This window comes from Castanea sativa, chromosome 12, assembly GCF_040712315.1.
Source record: "Castanea sativa cultivar Marrone di Chiusa Pesio chromosome 12, ASM4071231v1".
NCBI classification, from domain to species: domain Eukaryota; kingdom Viridiplantae; phylum Streptophyta; class Magnoliopsida; order Fagales; family Fagaceae; genus Castanea; species Castanea sativa.
The window spans coordinates 7,161,323-7,187,645 of record NC_134024.1 but is presented as its reverse complement, the minus strand read 5'-3'; the positions used below and the strand labels follow the sequence as shown (position 1 = coordinate 7,187,645).

The 26,323-nt window shown below is 37.2% G+C and overlaps 3 protein-coding genes across 3 annotated transcripts; 1 reads left to right on the top strand and 2 right to left on the bottom strand.

Annotated features, from left to right (window-relative positions):
• Positions 1 to 7,220: 7,220 nt before the first annotated feature.
• On the bottom strand, positions 7,221 to 7,628 carry LOC142620104 (putative mitochondrial protein AtMg00860). Its single transcript, XM_075793530.1, has one exon. It carries the CDS (start codon positions 7,626 to 7,628, stop codon positions 7,221 to 7,223), a length of 408 nt encoding a protein of 135 aa, XP_075649645.1.
• Positions 7,629 to 10,758: 3,130 nt separating this feature from the next.
• On the bottom strand, positions 10,759 to 11,124 carry LOC142620102 (uncharacterized). The gene has a single exon (XM_075793529.1). The coding sequence runs from the start codon at positions 11,122 to 11,124 to the stop codon at positions 10,759 to 10,761; it is 366 nt and encodes a 121-aa protein (XP_075649644.1).
• A 6,069-nt stretch (positions 11,125 to 17,193) lies between these two features.
• On the top strand, positions 17,194 to 22,083 carry LOC142621176 (protein phosphatase 2C 57). Its single transcript, XM_075794494.1, has 11 exons — positions 17,194 to 17,613; positions 18,626 to 18,754; positions 18,886 to 18,988; positions 19,284 to 19,394; positions 19,898 to 19,977; positions 20,108 to 20,161; positions 20,825 to 20,941; positions 21,125 to 21,179; positions 21,316 to 21,348; positions 21,446 to 21,492; positions 21,836 to 22,083. Exons 1-11 carry the CDS (start codon positions 17,291 to 17,293, stop codon positions 21,957 to 21,959), a joined length of 1,176 nt encoding a protein of 391 aa, XP_075650609.1. The 5' UTR covers positions 17,194 to 17,290; the 3' UTR covers positions 21,960 to 22,083.
• The last annotated feature ends 4,240 nt before the right edge of the window (positions 22,084 to 26,323 follow it).

Here is a 26,323-nt window from a genome sequence, read left to right as displayed (position 1 = left end):
ATTCCCACGTGTAAATTAAAGCCTTTCTTACCCAGTTACAAACTCTTTTCTGCCTCCCCCACATATAGATGATACTTCTAGAAAATTTCATTCTCATGAAATCATGTCTTCATTTTTCCCCAATTTCAAATCAACGTTCTATACAATTTATGTAGGAAAATTCTCTTTGTCATCAACCAATGCAACAAAAAATATATATAAATCTTGAGATCCTTGAGGTTGTTGAAATAATTGACAAATGCATATTTCTAAAATTTATAATAACAAAAAAGTCTAATAAATAGCATATATTATCTCACAAAATACCATTAACTTAATATTTTATTTAAAAAAAAATTCAATGATAGGAATTGTCAAAAACATGATCTTATACATTGAATAGTAAAGATAAAATGCATTAAATGAGATCCTACGAAACATGTTTGTTAATCATTTCAAATTATACTCATCATTTGCATAAAAAACAAACACATCATATTATTTACATTAGAAAAAAATACATGATGATGCTGAAAATCGTCAGTAAGTCGCACAATGCTCACGTGCTCTAGACAAACACCTACACAACACAAAAAGATAAAGCCCTATAAAGAGTACTGGTGTGGTACTGGCCAAATACCCCGAAGGTCAAGTTAGAGGACTTTTACAACTCTAGAGTCCCAGAGTTAGGGTGAATTATACGTACCTTGGTTTATGAGGGCTTTGGGGTTTTTTATAGCAGCGTAGAGTTGACATCCGTTTCTTGGCGAAGAGGGTCTTTCCTTGCAGGCAAGATCCTCATTAATACGCGTATATTGCAAGATCCTCTCCTTATAGGGATTCCATTGATTAGGGTTAATCGTGGGACACAAGATATTTCCTTGTATAGATATTCGTGGAGGTCAAGCAAGGCCACGTTGGACTCGTCATGTTCTTCATCCCGACGGCTTCTCTACTTCCGTTGTCTTGCATAGATGCTGTCGAGTATTGGGGCGATGTTGTTGGCTTACGGACTCGTCGTGCTACTTCTCACGTACATGAAGCTGACTGGCTTAATGAACTCATCAGCTTCTTTGTATGCAACGAGTTTATCTCCTTTTGAAACTATCCTTATCAGTTGCCCCTTACTCCATGACTCCGTCGGCCTTAGCCGAAGGGTTATGGAGTGTAGTTTTCCTTTCATTTATTATTTATTTGTTTGAAAAAAATAAGAGTGCTTATTAATGACTTCTCTGAGCAACTTTTATTAAATGTTGGACACGTGGCATAGGCTGGTTGGCCTCGTTTCTGAACAACGATGTCGTTTTGTTTCCCGTGCTCTTTCATTCTATAAATAGTTCTCTTCCTCCTCTCATTTTTCTCTATTTCATCTTTACAAGTCTTTTAAGAGGGAGAGTTGTTGTTACGTCACCTTTGCTGCCATTAACTTGCAGATCCCGTCGCTTCTACAGAGTCGTCAGCTAATCCTGTAAGCTCTTTTCTCATGTTTCTCTTTTTCTTTTTACCTTTTGTTTTCTAGTCAGTCGTCACTTCTATAGAAAGACTCCTCGAATAGGTTCTTAGAATATCTCTGTCGCTTTTAGGTGAATAGATGTCAGGTAATAGAGAGGCGACGAGTGAGAAGTCGTCGTCCGTTCGTGCGGGAGCGGGCTACGACGAAGTCTACCCGTTAGGTCATGGGCCTGAAGAGGGCTTATCCTGGTCGTCAGAGAGGGAAACGTCTGCCCATTCTCCTGATGAAGGAGGGGAAAATTCTGACGGAGAGGAAGTAGAGGGAGATATGGAGAATGGGTGCGATAAGGGAGAAAGGGACGGAGTGTAAGAGGAGGACGTAGAGGAAGATGATGAGGACAAGAGTGAGGATGATGAGGGAACATCCTCTAAGGGTTCAGGGAGTCAAAAGGACGACGGAACCCGCCCTTCATTCTTCCTGCACTGTGGATGGTCAATGACTTTTACTTAAAGATGACGGCCGTAATATTTAAGGAGCTTCAGGATCGTTATCAAATCACTGAAAATATCCCAATCCGTTTGCCTGGGAAGTTTGAAAAGTGTTACTCGGGGAAGACCGCGGATGTCAGCATGTATGACGCCATGTTTGCAGCAGGATTGAGATTGCCACTAACGGCACTACACCATCAGTTGGCTAATTTCCTAGGGTTATCTGTCAGCCATATTGCACCCAATGCTTGGAGGATTTTCATAGGGGCTGAAATCCTTTGGGGTCGTCTTAGTGGTGGGAACCGTTAACTTACCTTTGACAAGTTTTTTTGGTGCTATAGACCTCAATATATCGTTTTGTCTCAAGGGATATACCACTTTGCGGCAAGGAAGAAAGTACTTAGGCTAGTGTTGGACATGCTTGACTCCAATAGGAATTGGAAGAGTAGATAATTTTTTGTCCAAGGGATAGGTTGGGTATGCTGACGAGAAGAGTGGGTGACGATGCCCCGTGGCTTTGACAATACTTGGGGTATTGTCAAGGGTTCAGGTTTGGTATCGTTAGTCTTTTCATTTTTTACTTTGCTTATTTGTTACGCTTCTAAAGTCGTTTGCTTCCATTTTTCTTAACTAGTGTTCGTCCGAGCATAACTGACGAGCAAGAGGCTTTTATCCGTTAGGTTCTTAACATCTCGTTTGACGAGCGAAAGTGCAGAGATTGGATCACACTTGATACACTGCACGTTTATTGTGGTGGTCCTATGCTGACACCTGAGGCTCGTAGACTGAACAAATACTCCCATCAACGTAAATTTTTACCTTTTTGCTTCCTTCTTCCATCTACTTAATACTTACATTCATTTACCTAACGTTTTTCCTTCGGTTGCAAAAATGGAGGCAGCTAGGCAAAGAAATTTGGCAAGGGAGTCAGCTGCGGTGCGTATGCAGAAGGAGAAGGGGAAGGAGAAGGAGGGGGCGTCCTTGTCGGCTCCCAAAGTTGTCAGCAAGGGAGCACCCAAACGAAGAGCGAAGGGAAGGACGAATGTCCACTTGAAAAAGGACCGGTCACTCTCATAGGCGACGAGCAGTCAAAGAAGCTGTCACCTTCCAAACCAAGACATGGAGCTGGTAAAAGCTTAATGACAGCGACGAGCCCTATCACCCAGGGAACCACTCACCGTCTTCTCACGCATAAGGGATACACTGTTGAGATGGCTAAGTCAATCATCAAGGAGACAGACTTGGACCCTTGTGCTGAGCAAGAGACAGAAGACCTGGGGGCGTCGGGTCTTTTTGACCTTTCAAGGGTACGTCCTTTTCTTAGACTCTCTGTCATCTCGTTGTTTATTCACTAGCTGACGGTTGTTTGGTTTTCAGGCGTTGGTGTGTATGAAGGTACTTCAAGATAGGAGCATCGCCGAGGAGGGGGTGATCACTCGTCTTAGGAAGCGAAATGAAACGTTGACCAATGAACAAGCGCAATATAAGGCGGCCGTTTGTACTCTTAATGAGGAGGTGATGACTTTGATGGAGAAGCTGACGGAGGAAGCCAGTCTTCGAAGAAAGGTAGAAGAGGCAAAGGTGAGCGTGGAGAATGAGCTGATGGCTCTTGTTGAGCAGGTGGAGACGGCCAGGGCCGATGCCATAGCGGAGTTCAGGGCTTCTCAGCCCTTTATTGATGCGTGTGTAGTGTACTATGGTGACAGGTTTGACGATTGCTTGAGGCAGGTTGGGTCCGTTTACCCAAATCTTAACCTATCCAACATCACCATGGATGATCCATTGCCGACGACCCCTGCTGATGGCGATACCGTCAATGAGGAGACTGAAGACTCTACTCCCGTTGAGCAGGGTTTAAAGGATGACGGTGTGGTGCTTGCTCAACTTGCCCTGGAGACACCCGTTACTCCCGTGATCTCGTCTGCTAAAGATCCTCTTAAAGATGCCGAGAACCTTGCTCAAGACGCCCATAATTCTCCCGCTAAAGATGACGAGAACCTTCCTGCTTAGGATGTCCCTTCAGCCTAGTTTTCTTTTTAAAAATTCAATTTTCTTGTTTCTTATTTTCAGACGATGTTAAGTGCCCTTCTATTTTTGGGCTTCTGTTGTAAACACATTTTTATTATTTATGGTGTCTATTTAATATATTATACCCGTCGCTTTCTAGTAAGCTCTTGTTATGTGTTGATTTTCTATCTTGTGATATGCATCCGTTTGTCCCCTTTAGACTTAATGATGAACTCGCCCACTTGTGGACTTGATAACTTCAAGGCATCCTCATGGGATGAACTCATCCAATTATGGACTTAATAATGAATTCGTCCGCTTGTGGACATGGAAATTTCAAGGCATCCTTATGGGATGAACTCATCTACTTGTGGATCTAATAATGAACTCATCCAAATTATGGACTTGGTAATTTCAAGACATCCTCACGGGATGACCTCGTCCATTTGTGGACTTAATAATGAACTTGTCCACTTGTGGAGTTAGAAATTCCAAGGCATCCTCATGGGATGAACTCGTCCACTTGTGGATCTAATAATGAACTCGTCCAAATTTTGGATTTGGTAATTTCAAGGCATCCTTATGGGATGACCTCATCCACTTGTGGACCTAATAATGAACTCATCCACATGTAGACTTAGCAATTTCAAAGCATTCTCATAGGATGAACTTGTCCACTTGTGCACTCAATAATGAACTCGTCCACTTGTGGACTTGGTAATTTCAAGGCATACTCATGGGATGAACTCGTCCACTTGTGGACCTAATAATGAACTCGTCCACTTGTGGACTTAGTAATTTCAAGGCATCCTCATGGGATGACCTCGTCCACTTGTGGACCTAATAATGAACTTGTCCACTTGTGGACTTAGAAATTTCAAGGCATCCTCATGGGATTACCTTGTCCACTTGTGGACCTAATAATGAACTCGTCCACTTTTGGACCTAATAATGAACTCGTTCACTTGTGGACCCAATAATGAACTCATCCGCTTGTGGACTAGGTAATCTCAAGGCATCCTCATGGGATGAACTCGTCCACTTATAGACCTAATCACATATGTAGTTTTGTAAAGACATATACATACACATGTCATATTTGAATAACTCCTCTTATTGTGATAAATGCGTGCATAAGTAGAAAATTGTTCTTGAAAGAATAAAAAGTTGCCCTTTGGGCTTAAAAAGTACTGTAGATAATAAAAATTAATTAAAAGAAACTAAACTGGAAATGAGGAATGTTGTTCTTTGTGCCGTCGTCTACTAGTAGTATCTTTTCAGGTGCTCTGTGTTCCATGGGTGGTAAAACTTCTGCCCGTCCAGCGTCTCCAGGTGGTAGGTACCTTTTCTCTGCCATGAAGTGATTCTATAGGGTCCCTTCCAATTAGGGTCGAGTTTTCCCTGAGAGGGATCTCTAGTAGCTCCCATCGCCTTCCTCAAGATGAGGTCTTCAACTTGGAAGTCTCTGTGTCTAACTTTGGAGTTGTAGTGCTTGACCATGAGATCCTGGTATCGTGCTAACCTTCGTGCAGTTGTTGCCCTGACTTCATCCACTAGGTCAAGCTGTAGACGCATGGCCTCGTCGTTTCTACTCTCGTCATGGTTGTCCACTCTATAGCTTGTGAGTCCGACCTCAACAGGGATAATTGCCTCGCTGCTGTATGCTAACCGAAATGGCATCTCTCCTGTAGGCGTTCTGGCTGTTGTCCTGTATGCCCATAATATGCTTGGTAACTCTTCTGGCCATATACCCTTTGCCCCCTCAAGCCGAATCTTGATAATTTTGAGCAAGGATCGGTTTGTGACCTCAACTTTCCCGTTGGCCTGTGGGTGGGCAGGAGAAGAGTAGTGGTTCTTGATCCTTAACTGTGAGCAAAAGTCCCTGAAGGAGTCGTTGCCGAATTGCTTTCTGTTTTCGGAGACCAAGACTCTAGGAATCTCGTACCTACAAATGATTTTTTTCCAGACGAAGTTTTGTACGTTCTTTTTTGTGATGGTGGCCAAAGCTTCAGCTTCTCCTCATTTGGTGAAGTAATCTATGCCGACCACTAGGAACTTCAGCTATCTCATTACTATTGGGAATGGGCTCATGATGTTTAATCCCCATTGAGCTAAAGGTCATGGAGCTGTCATTGGAGTGTGCTTTTTTGTCGGCTGTTTGATAATGTTGCTGAACCTTTGACATTTGTTGTAGGTTTTGACATAAGCCTGTGCATCCTTCTGCGTAGTGAGCCAGTAATATTTAGTCTGAATCAGTTTGTGCATCAATGACTGTGACCCCGACTGGTTCAAGCAGATCCCTTCATGGACTTCTTTCATGACATAGTTCGCTTCTTTAGGGCCTAAACATCTTAAGTACAGGCGGGAGAAACTTCTCTTGTATAAGACATCCTTTATCAGAACGAATCGTGCTGCTTGAACCTTCAGTTTCTCACGGCCTCCTTACCGTCAGGTATTGTGCTGTTTTTCAAATAGGAAACTATTGGTGTAGTCCAGTTACTTATTGAGTCTATTTCCTGCACAACGATATCATCTATCAAAGATGAGAGCTGAACAAAAGAGAGTACCTTACTAGGGGCAAGCATGTGTTCCATTGAGGTGGCTTTGGCAAGGCTGTCAACTTTCTCGTTTTCTTCTCTAAGAACTTGGACGAACTTGGCCTGCAGCTCACCTTATTCGTTTTTGCACCTGCTCCAATACTTCTTCATCTTTTCCCCTTTGCATTTGAAGTCACCGTTTACCTGAATGGTGACAACCTGAGAGTCGCAATATACTACCACACTTGTTACCCCTATGGCTTTCGCAAGGTTTAGCCCCGCCACTAAGGTTTCGTATTCTGCTTCGTTGTTGGTTGTTGGGAAGTCGAGACGAACCATGCATTCGATCTCGTATCCTTTTGGGGAATGGAGCACTACACCGACTCCGCTAGCTTGCATGTTAGACGATCCATCCGTGTGGACGCTCCACTAAGGATGTTCTTCTGCCCCTTGGCCTTCTACATTGGTGAACTCTGCAATGAAGTCGGCGACTACTTGTCCTTTTATAGCAGTTCATGGGTGATATTGTATGTCAAACTCACTTAAATCTATTACCCATAGTGCCATCCACCAGGCAGCTTCAGGATTATTCATTGCTCGCTGTAGAGGCTTGTCAGTCAGGACGACCATAGTGTGGGCCTAGAAGTATGGCTTGAGCTTATAGGCAGCGGTGACTAAAGCAAAGGCGAGCTTCTCCATCGGTGGGTATCTTTCCTCCGCACCACGGAGTGCTTGGCTAGTGTAGTATACAGGTCTCTACACCCTGTCTTCCTCCCTGATTAAGGCTGCGCTGACGACAGCTAGAGATACAGCCAAGTAGAGGAATAGTTCTTCCTTTGGTTTTGAGGGACTTAATAATGGTGGTGAAGATAGGTAGGCCTTCAGCTCCTCAAATTCTTGTTGACACTCGGTCGTCCACTCAAAAGACTTTTTCAGTGTGCGGAAGAAAGGTAGGCACTTGTTTGTCGCCCTTGATATGAACCTATTCAGCGCGGCTACCTTGACGTTGAGGCTTTGCACTTCTTTCACATTCCTTGGTGGTGCCATCTCCATTATTGCCTGGATCTTATCGGGGTTGACTTCAATACCTCTTTGAGACACCATGAACCCTAGGAACTTTCCAACCGTCACTCCAAATGCACACTTGCTCGGATTGAGCTTCATGTTTTAAGAGCGGAGGATGTCGAAGGTCTCCTTAAGATCATCCAAATGGCCATCCTCCTTTCGGCTTTTTACCAACATGTTGTCAACGTAAACTTGGATATTTCTTCCAATCTAATATGCAAACATCTTGTTCATTAGCCTCTGATATATTGCATTCGCGTTCTTAAGGCCGAACGACATTACTTTGTAGCAGAAGAGGCTTTGGCTAGTGACGAACAAAGTCTTCTCCTGATCAGCTTTATCTAGTTTGATCTGATTGTAACTAGAAAAAGCTACCATGAAGCTCAATAACTAATGTCGGACTGTAGAGTCTACTAGGACGTCAACCCACGGTAGGGGGTAGCTATCCTTGGGGCATGTTTTGTTCAGGTCCATGAAGTCTAAACACATCCTCCACTTCCCGTTGACTTTCTTGACCATCACCATGTTGGCCAGCTAGTCGGGGTAGTATATGTAACGCCCCAAAATCATAAGCAATAAAAGTCTATTTAATCTGAATAATCCATAAATAAAAAAAATATTAAATAAAAGAAACCAGCAACCTAAAAAAAAAATTCATCATAAATGTCAGAGCTTTAATCCACCAAAGACAAAACATCCTCAAAATAATTCTCCAATACAAAGTTTAATGCCATAAAAATAATAATAAAATCCTCAGTTCCACAAAATAATTCGTGACTATTGTCTTCCAAGAATCTCTACTCCAATAATCCCTCTAATGTATTTGTAAGGGAAAATGGAAGGGGGAGGGGTGAGATAACTCAATAAGTGGAATTTACTAACATTGGGGTGTGAGAACAAACCTTTCAAATAAATAATTCTTACAACAAATTCATAACTTGTAACTCATCAATATTTTGTCATTAAATAGTTCACATAAAAGAAAATATCTTTATATTGTGAGTCATCATAATATATATATCAACACTATCATATAAACAATTTCCTAGATTTTTCTCATGGTTAACGTTTACACCCCGTTGACAGTGTTGTGCTGTCCCATTTTTGAGACTAGAACCTCATTTTCATCTCTTTTCTTAAGGATGTCTCATTTGGAACCTAAAGGTGCATCCCCTTGCTAAGGAGCTTCCTTTTTTGATCCTTAATAGTATACTCCCTTGCTAAGGAGCTATCAAATGTGCACTGTCCCATTTTCTGGGACCGTCCCTTGCTAAGGACTAGTTGCAGTATGATTGTCTCTTGCTAAGGACTAAATACAATACTGAGCTTTTAATCACGACTTGCCATAGGTTTTCAAAACACATTTCAATATGCTCACAAAAATAATCCATTCATAATTCTCAAAATATAAAGATATATTCACACATACAAGTTTAAATAAATTTAGGTTGTCCCACAAGTTTTTCATAAAACAAATAGTCAATGTGTACATCAAACATTTATAAAATATCGATTTATATATAGAATATCAACATATTTCTTTGATATAGAATAGTTTAATAATCAATACTGTTTTGGGAAAATCCCTAAAATTAGTAAACACCACTTACCTCTTAGTTGCAAAAATAAAATGAATCAATCACCCTTGAGTCACAATGAATCAGTATAATTAGAGCCTAGCAACACCAAAAAAATAGGTCCATCAATACACGAATTTCCCCCTAAAATCTATTTTCATACTTAGACAATATAATCTTAGACAACACTGATATTTCCAAAATTTTACATTTGTTTATGTAACTCTCCTATTCACTTTTAGCTTTAATCTAATTGTTTTGTTTCATGTTTTTTTTCTTTCTATCTATTAATAAGCATGGTTGTACTGCAACTCTATAAAAACTCAAACATTTCACTATAAGTCTAGCCTATATATTCTACTATTCCTTAGAAACCACATGATATATATACATATCGAATCAACCTAATATTTATATCTATTAATCAAATAGTAGAAGTCACATTTTATAGTTCTGTCAAATCAATCTTAAAGCCTATGGAGGACCATATGGCTATACATACTATTCTTACCTAATCAATCTCAAAGCCTATGGAAGATCATACGGCTATATACATACAATTCCTATTGTAATATTGTAATAAGTCATAGGTCGACTAGAGAAGCCAAACTCCCTTTTTTTTTGGTCTTATAGGTGGCTCCCTAGAGAAGCCAATGAGGCTGCCCACTCTCTTGTTAAATGGAGTTGATGTACAGTATGTTTAGATTCATGAACCTAATGCCAATTATTTTACTTGGTACCAACATAACAGATGCAAAGACCCATGTCTTCCTATAAGCGTGGGGACAATTGTTAGCCATAAAATAATTCCAACTCTCTAAATCTTTCAACTTTCTAAAATTACAGCAAGACAAACCATACCTGAAATACTTGTGCATAGCCGTAGAAAAGAAAAGAAATAGCTCAATCGTGTGTGGCAGCTGAAAACAAAAAGGAACTCTCTTATGTACATACACGTGTAACTTAATAGGTAAAAGGTTAGGGTTATCAAGGCCCATATATTTACTTATGCCACCTCACTTGGGCTTCATATCCCATAATATTTATCTTATTTTTAATATCATAGGCCCAAATCAATTTAATCCATTTAATTGTAGACATCTTTTATAATTTATGTATAATAATTAAATTGGTATCAAAATTATGGGGTGTTACAATATACTTCTCTAATGAAGTTTGCATCCTGCAGCTTGCGGACTTCTTCTGCTATAGCTTGGTCTCATTCTTGGGCGAACACGCACTTCCTTTGTTGATAGGGGGGAAAGATGGTGACACATTCAACCTGTGCACCATAACTGAAGGATCGATCCCAGGCATGTCTTCATGGCTCTAGGCAAAGACATCCTGATTTTCTTTTAGGAATGTCGTGAGCACCTATCGGATTGGTGGACTAGCGAGGGTGCCGATCCCGGTCGTCCGCTCAAGCCTGGAGTTGTCGAGGGATAGCTCTTCCAATCCTTCAACGGGTTCTACAACTGTTCGCTGCTCTTTTATGCTCATGGGCTGTAGATGGTCGTCCATCTCCAACATTGCTATGTAACACTTGCGCGTCGCTACTTGATCCCCACATACTTCTCCAACTCCATACTCAGTGGGGACTTAATCATTAGGTGATAAGTTGAAGTCACGGCCTTTCATGAGTTAAAGGTGGGTCATCCAAGGATGGCATTGTAGGTAGATGAGCAGTCGACCACAAAAAATGTTATGTCCTTAGTGATCTGCTGTGGGCAGTCACCAACCGTTACGAGCAATGTGACTGCATCGAGAGGATACACTATTATTCCTCTGAACCTAACGAGCGGAGCGTTGGTCAGAACCAGCCGTTCTCTTTCAATCCTCATTTGCTGAAATGCTAGGTAGTAGAGGATGTCAGCAGAGCTTCCGTTGTCAACCAGGATATGGTGTATGTTGTAGTCCCTTATCCGTACGCTAATGACGAGTGCATTGTCATATGGGTGGTGGAGACGTCGAGCATCTTCCTCTAAGAATCCAATGATGGGGTTGTCGATTTGCGCCATCTTTGGGACGAAGCCCGTCAGCTGGATGTTCTAAACTATCCTTAGGTAAGTTTTCGGTCCTTTTTAGATGAGCCAGAAGTTGTAGTTCCTCCCACAATAATTCTTATGTCTCCTAGGGGCAGCCTAAGACGCTTGTTCTTCCTTCGGGCAGCCTGTTCTTGTAGCCCATTTGTTCTTTCCTTATTGACGAACCTCTGCAACTTTCCTTGTCTGATAAGAGCTTTTATTTATTGCTTTAAGTCATAGCAGTCGGATGTATCATGACCATGATCACAGTGAAAACGACAGTACTTGTCTTTGGACCTCTTACTAGGGTTTCGCTTCAGCTTGCTAGGAAACGTCAAGACTCCTTCATCTTTGATCTACATTAAAATTTGATCGATCGGGGCATTGAGCGGGGTGAAGCTTGCGAACCTCCTAGTGGGGGGTTCAGAGCGCCTATCCTCCCATCGGTTTCTAGTCCTAGTTGTTTTCCTTCCCTTGTCCAGCCGTTCTTCTTGGGCTTCTCTTCTCGGGCAAGTAGCGCGTTTTCTGTGTTTATGTACTTAGTGGCCCTATAAAGCACGTTTGACATAGTCTTCGAGTTGTTTTTATATAAGGAAAACAAAAACTTCCCCTTCCATAACCCATTTGTGAAAGCAGCCACGAATATCTTGTCGTCAGCTTCATCAATTGAGAGTGCCTCTTTGTTAAAGCGGGTAATGTAAGACTTCAACGTTTCATCCTCCCGTTGCTTGATGTTCATCAGGCATGCAGTGGACTTTTTATACCTATGCCCCCCGATAAAGTGCAAGGGAAATTGGGCGCTCAACTCCTTGAAGGTACTAATGGAGTTTGGCGTCAACCTACTGAACCAAACCCTAACAGGGCCCTTCAGCGTAGTGGGAAAGGCCCGGCACATGATCTCGTCCATCACGCCTTACAAGTGCATCAGGGTTTTGAAAGACTCCAGGTGATCTAAGGGGTCCTTGGATTCGTCGTAGGCTTCTACCTGCAGCATGCAGAACTTTGGTGGAAGGGGAAAGGAAGTGACCGATGCAGTGAATAGTGAATCAGTTCGATGGACCAACTTGTCGAGGTCGCTAGACACCCGTCCTCTAAGGGCGTTCATCATGAAATCCATCCGTTCCTTCATCATTTGCATCTCCGCGACCATGTATGGTGAAGCCGTATTTGCGGTAGATGGACGGCTTATATCCTGTCGCTCTTGTCTAGTTGGGGCGTTGCTACCCTCCGGCCCTTTTTGGTCCTTTTTACCTATGATCTAAGGGGTCTTTGGATCCGTCATAGGCTTCTACCTGCGGCATGCAAAACTTTGGTGGAAGGGGAAACGAAGTGACGAATGTAGTGAATGGTGAATTAGTTCGATGGACCAACTCGTCAAGGTCGCTAGACATCTGTCCTCTGAAGGCATTCATCAAGAAATCCATCCGTTCCTTCATCATCTGCATTTTCGCGACCATGTATGGTGGAGTTGTATATGTGGTAAATGGACGGCTTGTATCCTGTTGCTCTTGTCTGGTTGGGGCGTTGCTACCCTCCGGCCCCTCTTGGTCCCTTCTCTCAGCGCTGGTGCCTTCTTGGTCCTCCTTTTGAGTGTTAAGCCCTATGTTCTTTTGATTTAGTTGCTCCTCTGTCAGGATTAGTGCCCTTAAATTCTATTGTATGATGCTATGTATGACATTATGTGTGATTTAATGTTATGATTAATAAAGTTGTTTCTTTATTATCTAAAATAATGGTAACATGAATATTTGGACGTTATCATATAGTCCATGAGATGTATAGTATGTGATTTATGTGTTAGTCACAAAAGATATAGATCACGAGTTCTTTGTACATTTCGAATTTTGGTTCGTAGTCGATGACGAAATTGGGCATTTCATCTGCAAAGACTATAACATATCAATTAAGATGATTTGTCTTGATCATGGAAGTGGAGACTTCTAGTTGATATGTTGATATATTTTAAGAGTTAAGACATATTGAATTGGACCGCTGTGAGATTTATTATTCTCCTAATGATTGTCAAATGAATAATAAATCTCACGACTTCTATTTGCATAAACTCTTAATCCTGAGAGAATAAGAATCTAATCATGAGGTGTAGGTTGCTTTGATATATCAAGAGTGAGATCTAAAGTCACGATCAAAACCTCAGTACGTTGGACAACCACATTTAGTGTTGATGGAACATATATTCTCAAGATGAAATTCATAATCTCTTAACGGAGATATAAAATATTCCCTTAAGATAAGTTTATTGGATTTAGTTATTCAGAGTGTTGGGCCTAACCACTTTAGTAAGGAGATATTAAAGTATATATTTATAAAATTGGATTTCATAAATATATAATGAATAACTTAAAAAATTAAATCGGGTACTCAAGGATTAAGATGTAGTAATTTTTAAAGGGGCAGTCTACATTCATGACTTTGTATTACTACGAATATATTATGAAGGAGTTGCATGTATAATAAAGTCTTGGGATATAATCTATTAATAAGACCTAGAGTGCAATTATATTTATATAGTTAGTCCAATTAGATAATCAGTTAGATATAAAGGAAGAAACATACAGAATTTTATAGATGATACATTATTGTGAAATGGTGTGTATGTGTGGGTAGAAGTCACTCGATTATTCTCCCTTGGAAACTGATTGAAATATCACACTTCTTAGGCGTAAAGTATAATTGAAGTGAAGATTAAAAGTGTTTCCAAGTACTTCTAATATTTTTTTTTGAATTTCACCACACCAAGGTACATTCTCTTGTTCTTAAATTCTGAAATTTACATAGTGTATGTTATCAATCATGGATGAAGTAGATTCGTGTTTGTTGCTTCCGCTGTGTGTTTTTTATGAGATATAAAACTAGATTTTCAACATCCTCTAGATCATGGTTTTGCTTGGTGAGGCATTCTACGGCCGTGGTAAGAGTTTGAACCTGTCTCTTGAGGGCGGTGGTACGTGGTTTGTCTCCTTAATTGTTGTTGGTGGTCACCATCGAGCGAGTAAGTACCATGTAACTCTTTGTTCGGGAAGTGGTAGTATGGCTTACAAAGTTTTGTTCCCACAGACGGCGCTAACTGATGATGCTGAAAATCATCAGTAAGTTGCACAATGCTCATGTACTCTAGACAAAAACCTGTACAATACAAAAAGATGAAGACCCTATAGAGAGTACCGGTGTGGTACCGGCCACATACCCTTCGAAGGTCAAATTAGAAAACTTTCACAACTCTAGAGTGCTAGAGTTAGGGTGAATTATGCGTACCTTGGTTTATGAGGGCTTTGAGATTTTATAGTATCGTAGAGTTGACATCCGTTTCTTGGCGAAGAGGGTCTTTCCTTGCAAGGATGATCCTCATTAATACGTGTATATTGCAGGATCCTCTCCTTATAGGGATTCCCTTGATTAGGGTTAATCATGAGACACAAGATATTTCCTTGTATAAATATTCATGGAGGTCAAGCAAGGCCACACTAGACTCGTCATGTTCTTCATCCCGTTGACTTCTCTACTTTCGCCGTCTTGCATGGATGCCGTGAGTATTGGGGCGACGTCGTCGGCTTATGGACTCGTTGTGCTACTTCTCACGTACATGAAGCTGACGGGCTTAATGAACTTGTCAGCTTCTTTGTATGCAATGAGTTTATCTCCCTTTGAAAATATCCTTATCAATACATATTAATTTCAAAGTTCATTGCAAGATGTGAATTACTAGGGTATTGCAACAATAAGTAACATTGATACAACAATGAGTTGATATTACATTTTGTGCATGATTTATGAAAGGAATGTCAAACTACAAGTATGATCATTTTGGTGTGCAAAATGTGAAACAAAAACAAATATTTCTATCCCAAAGTTAGAGACACTCACATTAATTTCATACTCTCCAAATATTTATAATATATTTATCTCACTATAACTATATATATATATATATATATATTTACCATTGCAAACTACTTCAAATACAAGATTAAAATTGAAGTTTTTGATGCAACTGACAAAATAATTTTCGTGATATTTGATCGAGATCTTGCTAAAAAACAAATTGATGTACAACTTATTTAAATTATTGTAAAACTATTGATATCAGAGAAGAATTACCAGGTGATTTAAAAAAAAAAAGGAAAAAAATGGATTTTTCTACTTCATTTGATTGAATTCAATTTAATGGATGGTTTTGAAAATTACATAGTTGCTAAGATTTTTGATGCACCTTCAAATGACCAGAAGATATGGAAGAAAAAAAAAATTATACACACTCCAATATGTTATATTAATTCTTTTTGCTGCACTATTCCAAAATTAATTAATTTTTTTTTTTACAAAAAACTGTCACATTATTGAAATCTAATGTGAATGCAAATACCTACAAAAAATCTTAGCAACAAAGTCCAAACTTTGTAAGATTCAATCAAGAATCTTCCGGTGCCAATTCATTAGTGATTAACACAAATGATGCAATAAAAGGAAAAAAATGATGAAAGCTCAAAATTTGAACAAATATAGATAGACTAAACTTCAAACGTTGAAGATGAAGAAACTGATGATGATAACAAGCGTCACCATACTGCAATAACAAAGTATTGAAGAAAAAAAAAGATTTCGTAATGTAGTTTTTTATTACATCACATAATAAAAATCAATAATATAGAATGAATTAATATGCTTTTATCAAATTTTATTATACATTACTCCAAAGTCGTTTTAATTATTGCTCATTACTTGAACAAAATAATTATAATAGACATGTGTGTGCAATTTATAATTGTTACTTTTTATGATGAACTCATTACTAATAAAGTTTTACAATAAATATGCTATAATATATATATATATAACATTTTTCAAAAACAAATTTATATAAAACATTATAATATTATCCGTGCATAGCACGGATAATTTACTAATTATTATAAATAAATTGAAGTATATTGAAATACTAGACTGATGTGATTCAACAGTAACAACAATAAATATTACACTTCATATTATACAGATTATCAATGAAACATAACATCTGGTGCAAATAACTGGTCATTTCTTTGGCCAAGCAAATTGGTGCTAACACAGATTTTCTTTTACGCTTCCTAATGAGTTACGAATTTTGGATCAAATGAAATTTCTTTCTCGTAAACAATAGAAGAGAATAAGATTATGAATCGATGATGGATTCAATCAGTCTCGTATAAGCACTGTAAAACTCATTTTTTGAGATTTAATGAAAGGATTATAAAAGGTATTTTCATTTTCTTATCAACTTGAAGCAGTACTATTTAAAGAAGTACTCATCATGTTCTTTCTTCAGAAGCAAAGCTTGTGGGTAAATCAAATATACGATGAACCAATTGTGGTTTCTAAGCTGCCTATATAATTCTCTTATTAAAAAAAAAGAAGAAAAGAACTGCCTATAATTTTCTAAGAAATAAGAAAAATTTCTCTCAAAAAAAAAAAAAAAGAGTAAGAAAAACCACAGCCAAGCATTCTGTAGAAAAGCAAATAGTCATGTTTGACAATTTCCCAATAATATATCTGAATCTCAGCCTCCTTTAATATCAAATGAATTTATCCACTCTTCATTTTTTTTTTTTATACTAAATGATTTCTAAATTTTATTTTATTTTTTTTTTAAATTGATTGTTTTTCCCTTTGATTGTTTAGTTGTGAATCTGAGTAAGTCAGAAAATATTTTCTATCATATGCCCCGCACAAAAAATTATTAATATTTATTAAAATTCCTTATAATTATATGAGCAAAAGCTTTCATTCATGAAAAATGATCCTAGGGTAAAAATTTGTGGCAATTTGGGAGCTCAAATTGGAAACAAGCACCATTTCAGAAAATGTAATTTTCTCTATCAAAACATTTTCATTTTTACCAAAAACCCCAAAAAAAAAAAAAAAAAAATCACAAACAAAAAGTGAATTTTTATTGGACCCACCAACTACTGGGTCACATCTGACTTGGCAAAATCAGAGGCTTCTGTGATTTCCACCACATCTTGAATCCAATCCGTTAAATCAGTTAAAGGCCTTCCTTCACTCTCTCTTATCCTCCACAAAAACCAAACCACCCCCACTTCTCTCACAACTAACTGTTCCAAGCACTTTGAACCCACATCCAACTGAGTGTTTCAAACTCAGTTTAATGGCACTACTAACCCCACAGTTACAGAAGTTCCTCTTAACAAAGCTGATCCACTGTAGCTCTAGCTTCAAGCCACCTAAGAAATATACTAGTAGTAGTACCACTACCAAAGCAAGAGCCCCATGTTGCTCTGCTCTTGCTATAGATGCACCATCATCACTCACTGGTGGTGTAGCCGGTGTTCGATGGGGATCAACGGCTCTGCAGGGTCGCAGGGAAGAGATGGAAGATGATATTCTTGTCAGGTCTGATGGCTTTGATGGCTTCTACTTTGCTGCTGTGTTTGATGGCCATGGTGGGTTGTCTTCAGTCAACTTCCTCAGGTTAGACTACATGGAAATTTGTGTAGTAAAGTAGAAGAATATTAGGTTTCTTTTCTTGTTTGTATGGTTTAATGTTTTGTTTTTTATATTGTATGCAATATTGGAGTAGCATTTATGTTGATGGGCTTGGTGGGTTTCCATGCTTTGTTTGTATTTTCTTGATTTCTTCTTGTTAGAATGGTATTTTAATGATTAAATCTGTCATTTCCTAAAAGTGTAAGCTTTTGGAGCAAGTGGTAGAACTAAAATAGTGTTTTTACGACAAGATTTCAGCATAAAATGAATACTATGCGAATTTTTGTGTTAGAGATCTCCAAACCTTAAAGATTTGGTTGTCTGATTTCCAAACTGATATATAGAATTGAAATAGTCTTTCTAGGACACGATTTCTGTATAGCATGAATACTATTGAATTTTTGCCTTAGAGATGTGTGTAATATCCAAACTAATATGTAGCATTGAAACCATGTATTTAACATGTCTTAGAAACACCATTTTAGTTCTACATATCAGTTTGGATATTAGGCAAAAATTCAAATGGTATAATAAATGGACGTCTCCGTTAGAAACACCAAGAGGTGTCAGTTGAACTACAAGGCTCTTGGTGTAAGCATTGCAATTAGGATTTGAAAATTTTGAGTTGATTTGCAGAATTTTTCTTGACCTTTTCATTAAATAAGTAAATTAAATGTATCCTCTTTATATTAGGAGGGACTCCTCAAATTATATCCAAGTATCTCAAATAGAATAAATGTTACTTGACCTATACATGGTGTGGATAAATGGAACATTCTATCTTATTCTGTATAGGGTTTAAACAACACTATTGTTTGGAGGTATGATATCCACTCAATAAAATTTTATCATCACATGTCATGCTGAATTCATACTTGAGCCCCTTGCTTATGCCTGGATTTTTTATAAAGAATGCTCTGGAATATAATCAGGAGCAATTTATTCTCAATTAAATTATCTTTGCAACATCCTATCTGATTTTATGTACCAATCACAGGGATGAGCTTTATAAAGAGTGTGTTGAAGCTTTACAAGGCGGGTTGCTTTTGAGTGGAAAAGATCTCAAAACCATTAGAGAGGCTTTACAGGAGGCTTTTGCAAAAGCTGATGCAAAGTTGTTAAATTGGTAGGCAAATAAATGTTTTAGGCAAAAATCTGTCTTGGTCAGCCTAACACATAGAAACCATATAGTCTCAATATGATTGTATACTCAATATCATTGCATTGATGGTTTAGATGGTGTTTCATTTTGTAAAGGCTTGAAATGGCTGGGGAGGAAGACGAATCGGGATCAACAGCTACTGTTATGTTCCTTGGCAATGACACACTGTTTATTTCACATGTTGGTGACTCATGTGTGGTATGTATCCCACCCTAGCATTAATTTAGGAGCCCATGAATGTTTTCCAGCACTTTTTTTGAGGAATTTAGAATTATCTATAGATATTTTTTCAAACTCGATTCCATTAAAATATACGAGAAGCAAGGGAAATACAACCAAAAACAGAAAGAAAAAAAAAAAAGGGTCAAAGTAGCTGACTCCAAGAATTTTTTTCCTCTTATAAGTTTTCAGGAATTAGATTGAGCTTAATGAAAGAAGAGATTAGACTATTTTAATGATTTTTCACGTTTTCTTGGTGAACTCGTTGATGCAGGCTCTATCTCGTTCTGGAAAAACAGAAGTCTTAACCAATCCTCATAGGCCTTATGGAAGCAACAGAGCCTCACTTCAAGAAATCAAAAGAGTTAGAGATGCAGGTGGATGGGTGTGTCTTTCTGTTCATTTTCTTCCAAATAATAAAGAAAGTTTTGAAACTGCTACGGAAGTGCAAAAATCCATTTACCTTAGTAAACCGGGGTGGTTGATGTTTTGAATTGACATCTCATCTTCACTGATTTTGCCTTGTTCCAAGAATTTGAGGTCAACAATACTCCTCTCCGCAACTTTATTTAGCTTTACAATAGGAACCTGAGTCCAATAACCTAAGGTGAAATTTATATAGCTTCTGTATTCTCAGATTGCCATATACTAGGAAGTTGGAGCACCTGAATGTTAATAGACATTTAAGATGTCAATTCTTGGTTGACAATCCTCGGTTTAATTCAATTGGCATCTTTACATGGCTTTTACTGTTTTGACGTTTCTGCAATTAAAACCTCATATCTTTCAAATTTTTTAGATTATTAATATAAACTCCAGTGTTTTATTGGAGTTCATATCTAATCCATATTACATGTCATGTAACAAGTGTTCTTATGGTGTCTACAGATTGGCAATGGAAGGATTTGTGGGGACATTGCTGTATCTCGTGCTTTTGGTGACATGCGGTTCAAGACAAAGAAAAATGAGTTCGGTCTTTCTCCTATCTTCTTTTTCAGAACAAAATTATCAATTATGATTCTTTCCTTTAAACTTAAAATGTATGGCCTACCACTATATGCATCTGCTGATGATTTTGTGTGTTTTAACACAAAAAAGGATGCTGAAGAAAGGAGTAGTAGAAGGGAGATGGTCTGAAAAATTTGTTTCTCGGTAGGTAATCTCATATATTTCTTCATAATGTGTGTGTTTCCACTCATATACTTCAGACCAGCTTATTGTTGTTGTTGTGATATGTCTGTAGTGGATTGCCCTCATTGTTAAGTTCTCACATTTTCAGTCATATCAGATGATTGGGTGAAATCAAACACAAAGTTTAATCTGTTGTCAACTCTTAATGAACTATATGGCCATTCTTGGCCACAAACAACAACAAGGCATTAGTCCCAAAAGGCCACAAGCTATATGTAATTTGGTCATTATTTGAGTGCTCCTGGAGCTTCAATTTGTGCTTGAGGGTTACCAATCGAATGGTTGAGAATCCAATATCTGATTTTTCCCCCTTAGAGTGGATGGATGAGGAACCATTCTTCTCCTAAACAGTTTTTCATGTTATTCCCCATAAATCAAAAACCATTTAAATTTATCAAATGATATGGATGTATCTTTTCTTGGTCTGAATATAATGATTCAAAATTATGAATTTGGTTGCCACCATAATGATTTGGATGTATCTTTTCTAAGTTCTTATTTCATGAGGTTTCTAAAATAGTTTTGGCATAAGTTGGATACTCCCTTTTTAGTATGATAGCAGTTGATAGAATCCGGCAGACTTGATAAGATTTATTTGACAGTTAACACATTTACTTTGTACAGTGTGCAATTCAATGCAGACTTGGTTATTGCATGTCCTGATATTTTTCAAGTAACTCTTGGGTCAGATGCAGAGTTTGTACTGTTAGCATCTGATGGCTTATGGGATTACATGAACAGGTCTGTTGGGCCTCCTTTTTACTCTTGGCTATTTCATTAGGCGGTCAAGTTAAAAGCACCTGCAATTTTTTTAATTAGCTTCCTTTGTCTGATAACATTAACAGAGGAGAATCACTTAGCACTTTTGCTTTTTTTTTTTTGGCTGGTATACAGTTGCTTAACGTTTTTGCTATTGCTTTTCAGCTCAGATGCAGTTAATTTTGTTAGAAATCAACTTCGACAGCATGGAGATGTTCAGGTATTGTGTTAGTACTTATTATACTAGTTCCATAGCATTGTTATAACCTAAAAGTCTGTATAAATTTCATATTCTTTTCTTTTCATTTATATTTTAATCATGGGCAGTGTTAACTTTCCTCTTATTCTGATTTCAGCTAGCTTGTGAAGCACTGGCTCAAGCAGTTCTGGTAATGCATTAAATGATCATTTTTTTTAATCTACACAGATTGGTTAGGTATTTTACTTGGGAACTTATAATGACCTAAAAATGCATATGCCCTGCAGGATCGACGATCAGAAGATAATATTAGCATTATCATTGCTGATTTAGGGTATGCACCTATTCGTTCATATATAACTTTTATAATTTATTGGTGAAGCCAATTTGAGTTGACTAATAAATCTGATTCATCCTCTGACCAAAAATTTATACATCATTAAAATGACAATGGATCTCAAGATTCACAGTTAAATGTTCTTTTCCAACTGGAGGTTTAATTGTTTATGAGCTAAAGTTCAAAATATGGTCCAAAATTTTTGTTGGCACCTATTATTCTTGTAATACTGTGTGTATAGTTATTCACTTTGTTTGATTATTTAGAGATGGAATTTTACCATCTTCTGACTATTTCTGTTAATCTTTCTCATTTTGCCTTGGTTCTGACTTGTGCATAGGCGGACAGATTGGCAAAGTTTGCCACTTCAGCAACAAAAGTTTGTATTTGAATTGGGCCAAGCTTTTGCTACAATTGGTATCGTGTCACTTGGAATTTGGATGTCATCTCAGCTGTCTTTATAAACTTAAACCTCTCAAAATGTAAATAAATCAACATAGATTTCCACACATTTTGTATGTATAATTTAAATGTACATGTCTTATACCTTTATAATGTTAGTTTGGGAAAGTCAGAATAGTCTAAAAAGAATGCTAGGACCTTTGTTAATGTCATATTTAACTTCTGAAGTTCAGTAATTGTAATTACTGCAACATAGTGATGGCTAAACTTAAGTCAGGATTTATGAGAGATGCATCTCAAGGATTGACCATTCATTCCTGGTCTGTTAAAACCTGCCCAGAAAATCTATTCTCATTCACCAGAATGAGCTGATCGAGTTCATTAATAGGACTGATCCTGTTATATCTCCTCACTGATTGGAAAGAACATCTTAGTATCAAGATGCATCAGTATTAAGCCCAGTAGGAGAACTGAAAGAAACAATTATAATATCCAAAAGTCTATTCATTGTTTGGACAAAAGATTTATACAACATGGATAATTCATTCTTTTATAGGAAAACATGGATTTGGACCAACATACACGTAAGTATCAGAGTTTCTTAACATAAGGACAATACCTAGAGTAATTAATAGGAATTGTTTCAAGTTCTTATTTTGACATGGTTACCTATTTGGTTTTCTTGGTATAAAATGGAAGTTGACTTGGCTACCTCTTTTAAAATCTATTCATTGTCAAAGAAACAATTGGTATTCATTATCAAGGCGTAATATTATATATCGTGTTCATGAAGGAATAGAAGTTTTGGTGGTTTTGGCCATAAGGTCTTCCCATATGCGGGAGAGGAAAAGACTTTTAAAAGAACTTAGAGTGAAACAAAGAGAGTAATCACAGTCAGTGAGCCTTTGTTGTGAGGCAGCTATGTGAGAGATTGAGCACTGATATATTAATCGAGAATAGTGGAGTTGATTTTTCTCTCCATGGATGTAGGCAAATTCATGTAAATTCTTATCTCTATTGTGTGTACATATTGTTCTTTATTTGTCTTTACTGTTACTTGTTCAAATTTGTGTAATTCATCCAAAAAATAATGGACATGGAAAATAATAAGCACAACAAATAAACAGCTAGTTTTGGACCTTTTACTTTGTGGATAGGGACCAATCTATAGAAAGCTTGGTCATTGTTTACCCTCTGAACCCTTCCCTTAATGATTGGACATTTACTTGAATCAATTGGTGAAATGGGAACCATGATTTTTGCAAGAAGAAAAGGGCTATATTCTTTCTCACAAGAAATGTGAGATGAGGGAGCTTTTTATCCTGTCAAATAGAACTTACTGGAGACTAATCCAAGTTCCATGAGAAATCATGTTCAAGAGAGAGAAAAAAAAGGGGGGTGGGAATTCTTTTTTGTCACTAAGGCCACCTAATTTTTAAGGGAGTAGATGTCACTATCAAGTCGAATTCACAAAAGTTCCATCCATGATTGTGCGTAGACTATGTATGCAGTTCTAACTCGGTTGAGAAACCACAGAGTAATTGTGCTATTGATATTCTGTGCCTTCGATTAGAGAGGACTAATCTATCCATAGAAAGAGACTAGACATGCTCTAGAGGTATCCAGTAATCTAAGTGTGCTATGATCAGCCATAGTGTAATGGTGAAGTTGAATTGTGTTAGATAAATGAGTTCCAATAAAAATGTTGTAACAGAGAAGAGGATGAAAAAACAAAGTCAGCACTGAGGAGCACTTCTAAAAAGAAATGAGTCTCGCAGCTTTTGCTGGTAATTAAGAAGTTTGATGCCTAATGATATTTTTAAAGTCACAGTCAAATAGACCATTGGATTCTCTGTTGAAAAGACTATCTTTAAATTCCCAAAATCATATCATGTGCATGGTTTCTGTTATTTTATTGTCATATGTTGTTCTAGTCCATAGTTGAAAACAGCAATTAAGTAGGCATATTACCTATTATTGATGTACAAAATCTTCCATGTTTTGACCACCAATTTGGACAAAAAAAAAAAAAAAATCAAATGTTAAATGGTTTTGATGAAAGTGGATGGAACTAACTTGCCAAAGGATGCTTCTATCAACTGGGGACCCCCCACCTCCACTATCTTCTAGGCACTAATAATAGATACTTAAATATTTTGTGTTGTGTAGAAAGTAGAAAACTACAAGGTGCATAAGGATGTATATTCTTGACTTGATATTTCTGAAACCCAATTTCTCAAAGCAGTCAGAACATGGAATGATTGCAAGAAAGAAATGTTTGGACGGTGAGAACAAAGACTACAGAAAATGTCCAAAAAAAAAAAAAGCCATTAAATTTTAAAAGTGAGTTTTCTGATCTCTTGGCTCTTGGCTCTTACAGAAACAACTGTAGGTGCTTTGTTCTTTCTGTAATCATATTTTGACTTTGCATTGTAGTCACAAAATAACTGGCCATTTGTTTTCAATTCTGACTGTACTATATAGTATATATACATACATCTTCTCTAGAGCATTCTGAACAAAGTAATGATTCTCAAATATAATAATCATTTTTCCAAAGTAATTATTATATTTGAGTAATAATTACTTCGGAAAATTCACTGTTAATTAAGATTGGTCAACTAGAAAACGTCGTGCATGGCCATTCTAGCCAAGTATATCTTGAATGCCAATTGTTTCTGTCTATTCCTTTCTTTTTGTTTATGTAATTATATCTTGTACTAACAAGGATAGAGTTTACTTCTAAGTCTCTTTCCTCAAATTTATTATGTGACTATTCACATGAAGAAATTAAAAATCATTTTTAAAAGGGCCAAATTGTAGGATCAAAATGAAATTGTATAAAACTAAAATCATCAGAAATATATACACACACCATGCGTTTGCTATTTGCCTAAAACTATGATTGCATATTTCCATATTTTGTGAGAGAACTAAATTAAAATTATAGAGATTTTTAATTCATTTTATTTTTTATATTTTTAATATATAAGTTTTGTTTAAATATAATCTTTCATGTCAATTTAAATAAGTCATATATTATTGAGTTCATATCAATTCAAATAAGTAATATATTATTATTGAGTAATTGAAAGTGTGGGAATAAATAGCTAGGATAAGGGCATTGGGCCGTGGGCCGCGGGCCGCGCCCAAGGACGTCAAAGAGCCTCTAGACAAACAAATATTAGTAAAGGCAAGTAGGTCATTAGACCGAAGATGAGAGTTAGTCAAGACAAGCAAGTGATGTTGTTTGAGGAGACAAACCTCCTTGGGAAACAGAGTGGAAGTTTGAAGTCCAATCACCCAACAAGTACTAGGAATGGGACAACCATGCTTGGAAAGATGATAAACTTTGGAGAGAGGAGAGTCAACAAAGAATTGAGAAATATCTGGGAATAAAACTGCTACCACCGCATTGAATACTTTGCACCTAACCAACTAGCCGCATTAATGTAGAGGTAATGCCTGAACAATGACTTCTAGCCTTATAGCTACCCACCAAAGAGTTCAAGAAGGTTTTGATGGGACAACTATCAAGGAGATTAGTTACTTGATCAATAGGTGGAAGGCTAAGATGAGAGGAGGGAAAAGAGTATAAAAGGGAAATGATTCCCTTACAGAAGGGGGACCAGAGAAAAAAAGAAGAGAGAAAACCTTTGTGTAACTAAAAACTTGAATATTTGTATAAGTCTGATATATATATAAAAGAACATACTATCCTTGGATTTGACCGAAGTGTGTTTTTCTTTTCAACTTGTTATTCTTGTTTACTCCAATATTAAACTAACCTGTAGTGATTCTTACTTGACTTGTTGAACGTTCAATATTAAACTCACTCTCTAACAAACCTATTGTTGTGGGCTTGTTGGACCATTGTTTGAGTCTATTGGGCCGTGAACCAATTTACAATTTTTAAGTTTTATATGAAAAAATATAATCTAATCATTTATTTATATGGTATATGTAATATAATTTTAACTTATTTAAATGTATCTAAACTTTTAACTTCTTGAACTTTAAAATTTTATTTTGAAAAAATAAAGAATGCACTAAGTACATAGCATATATAACAATTGTTTGACCCACAAATTAATAACAAAAAAAATACACCAAATGAAGAATCAATCTCTAAAAAAACTCAATTTTCTTTTGAACTAATCTCATATCAATTTGCACTTTTTTCTGTCCCAAAAATAAACAAGATAGTAGAAATAAGAAAATATCAATAAATTGAAAAAAAAAATATTGAGAACTCAAGGTTATTATAAAGATTGAGCATATTGAACACATAATTCAAAAATTGTTAGAACTTGTTTGACTAAAGCTAAAAACTCATTAGAGCATTCACATCAAAGGTGCTAAAATTTTTAGCTTTTAGCAACTCAAAAAACTACCTTATCTATTTTAATACCTCATTTTACAATAC

Bases quoted from the DNA above. Each gene is read 5' to 3' on its own strand.
- LOC142620104 (XM_075793530.1), bottom strand. From the start codon at position 7,628: ATGAAGCTCAATCCGAGCAAGTGTGCATTTGGAGTGACGGTTGGAAAG.
- LOC142620102 (XM_075793529.1), bottom strand. From the start codon at position 11,124: ATGGCGCAAATCGACAACCCCATCATTGGATTCTTAGAGGAAGATGCT.
- LOC142621176 (XM_075794494.1), top strand. From the start codon at position 17,291: ATGGCACTACTAACCCCACAGTTACAGAAGTTCCTCTTAACAAAGCTG. The intron at 18,755-18,885 runs GTAGGCAAATAA...CATTTTGTAAAG, and splicing joins GATGCAAAGTTGTTAAATTG to GCTTGAAATGGCTGGGGAGG. The intron at 19,978-20,107 runs GTTCGGTCTTTC...AACACAAAAAAG, and splicing joins TTCAAGACAAAGAAAAATGA to GATGCTGAAGAAAGGAGTAG.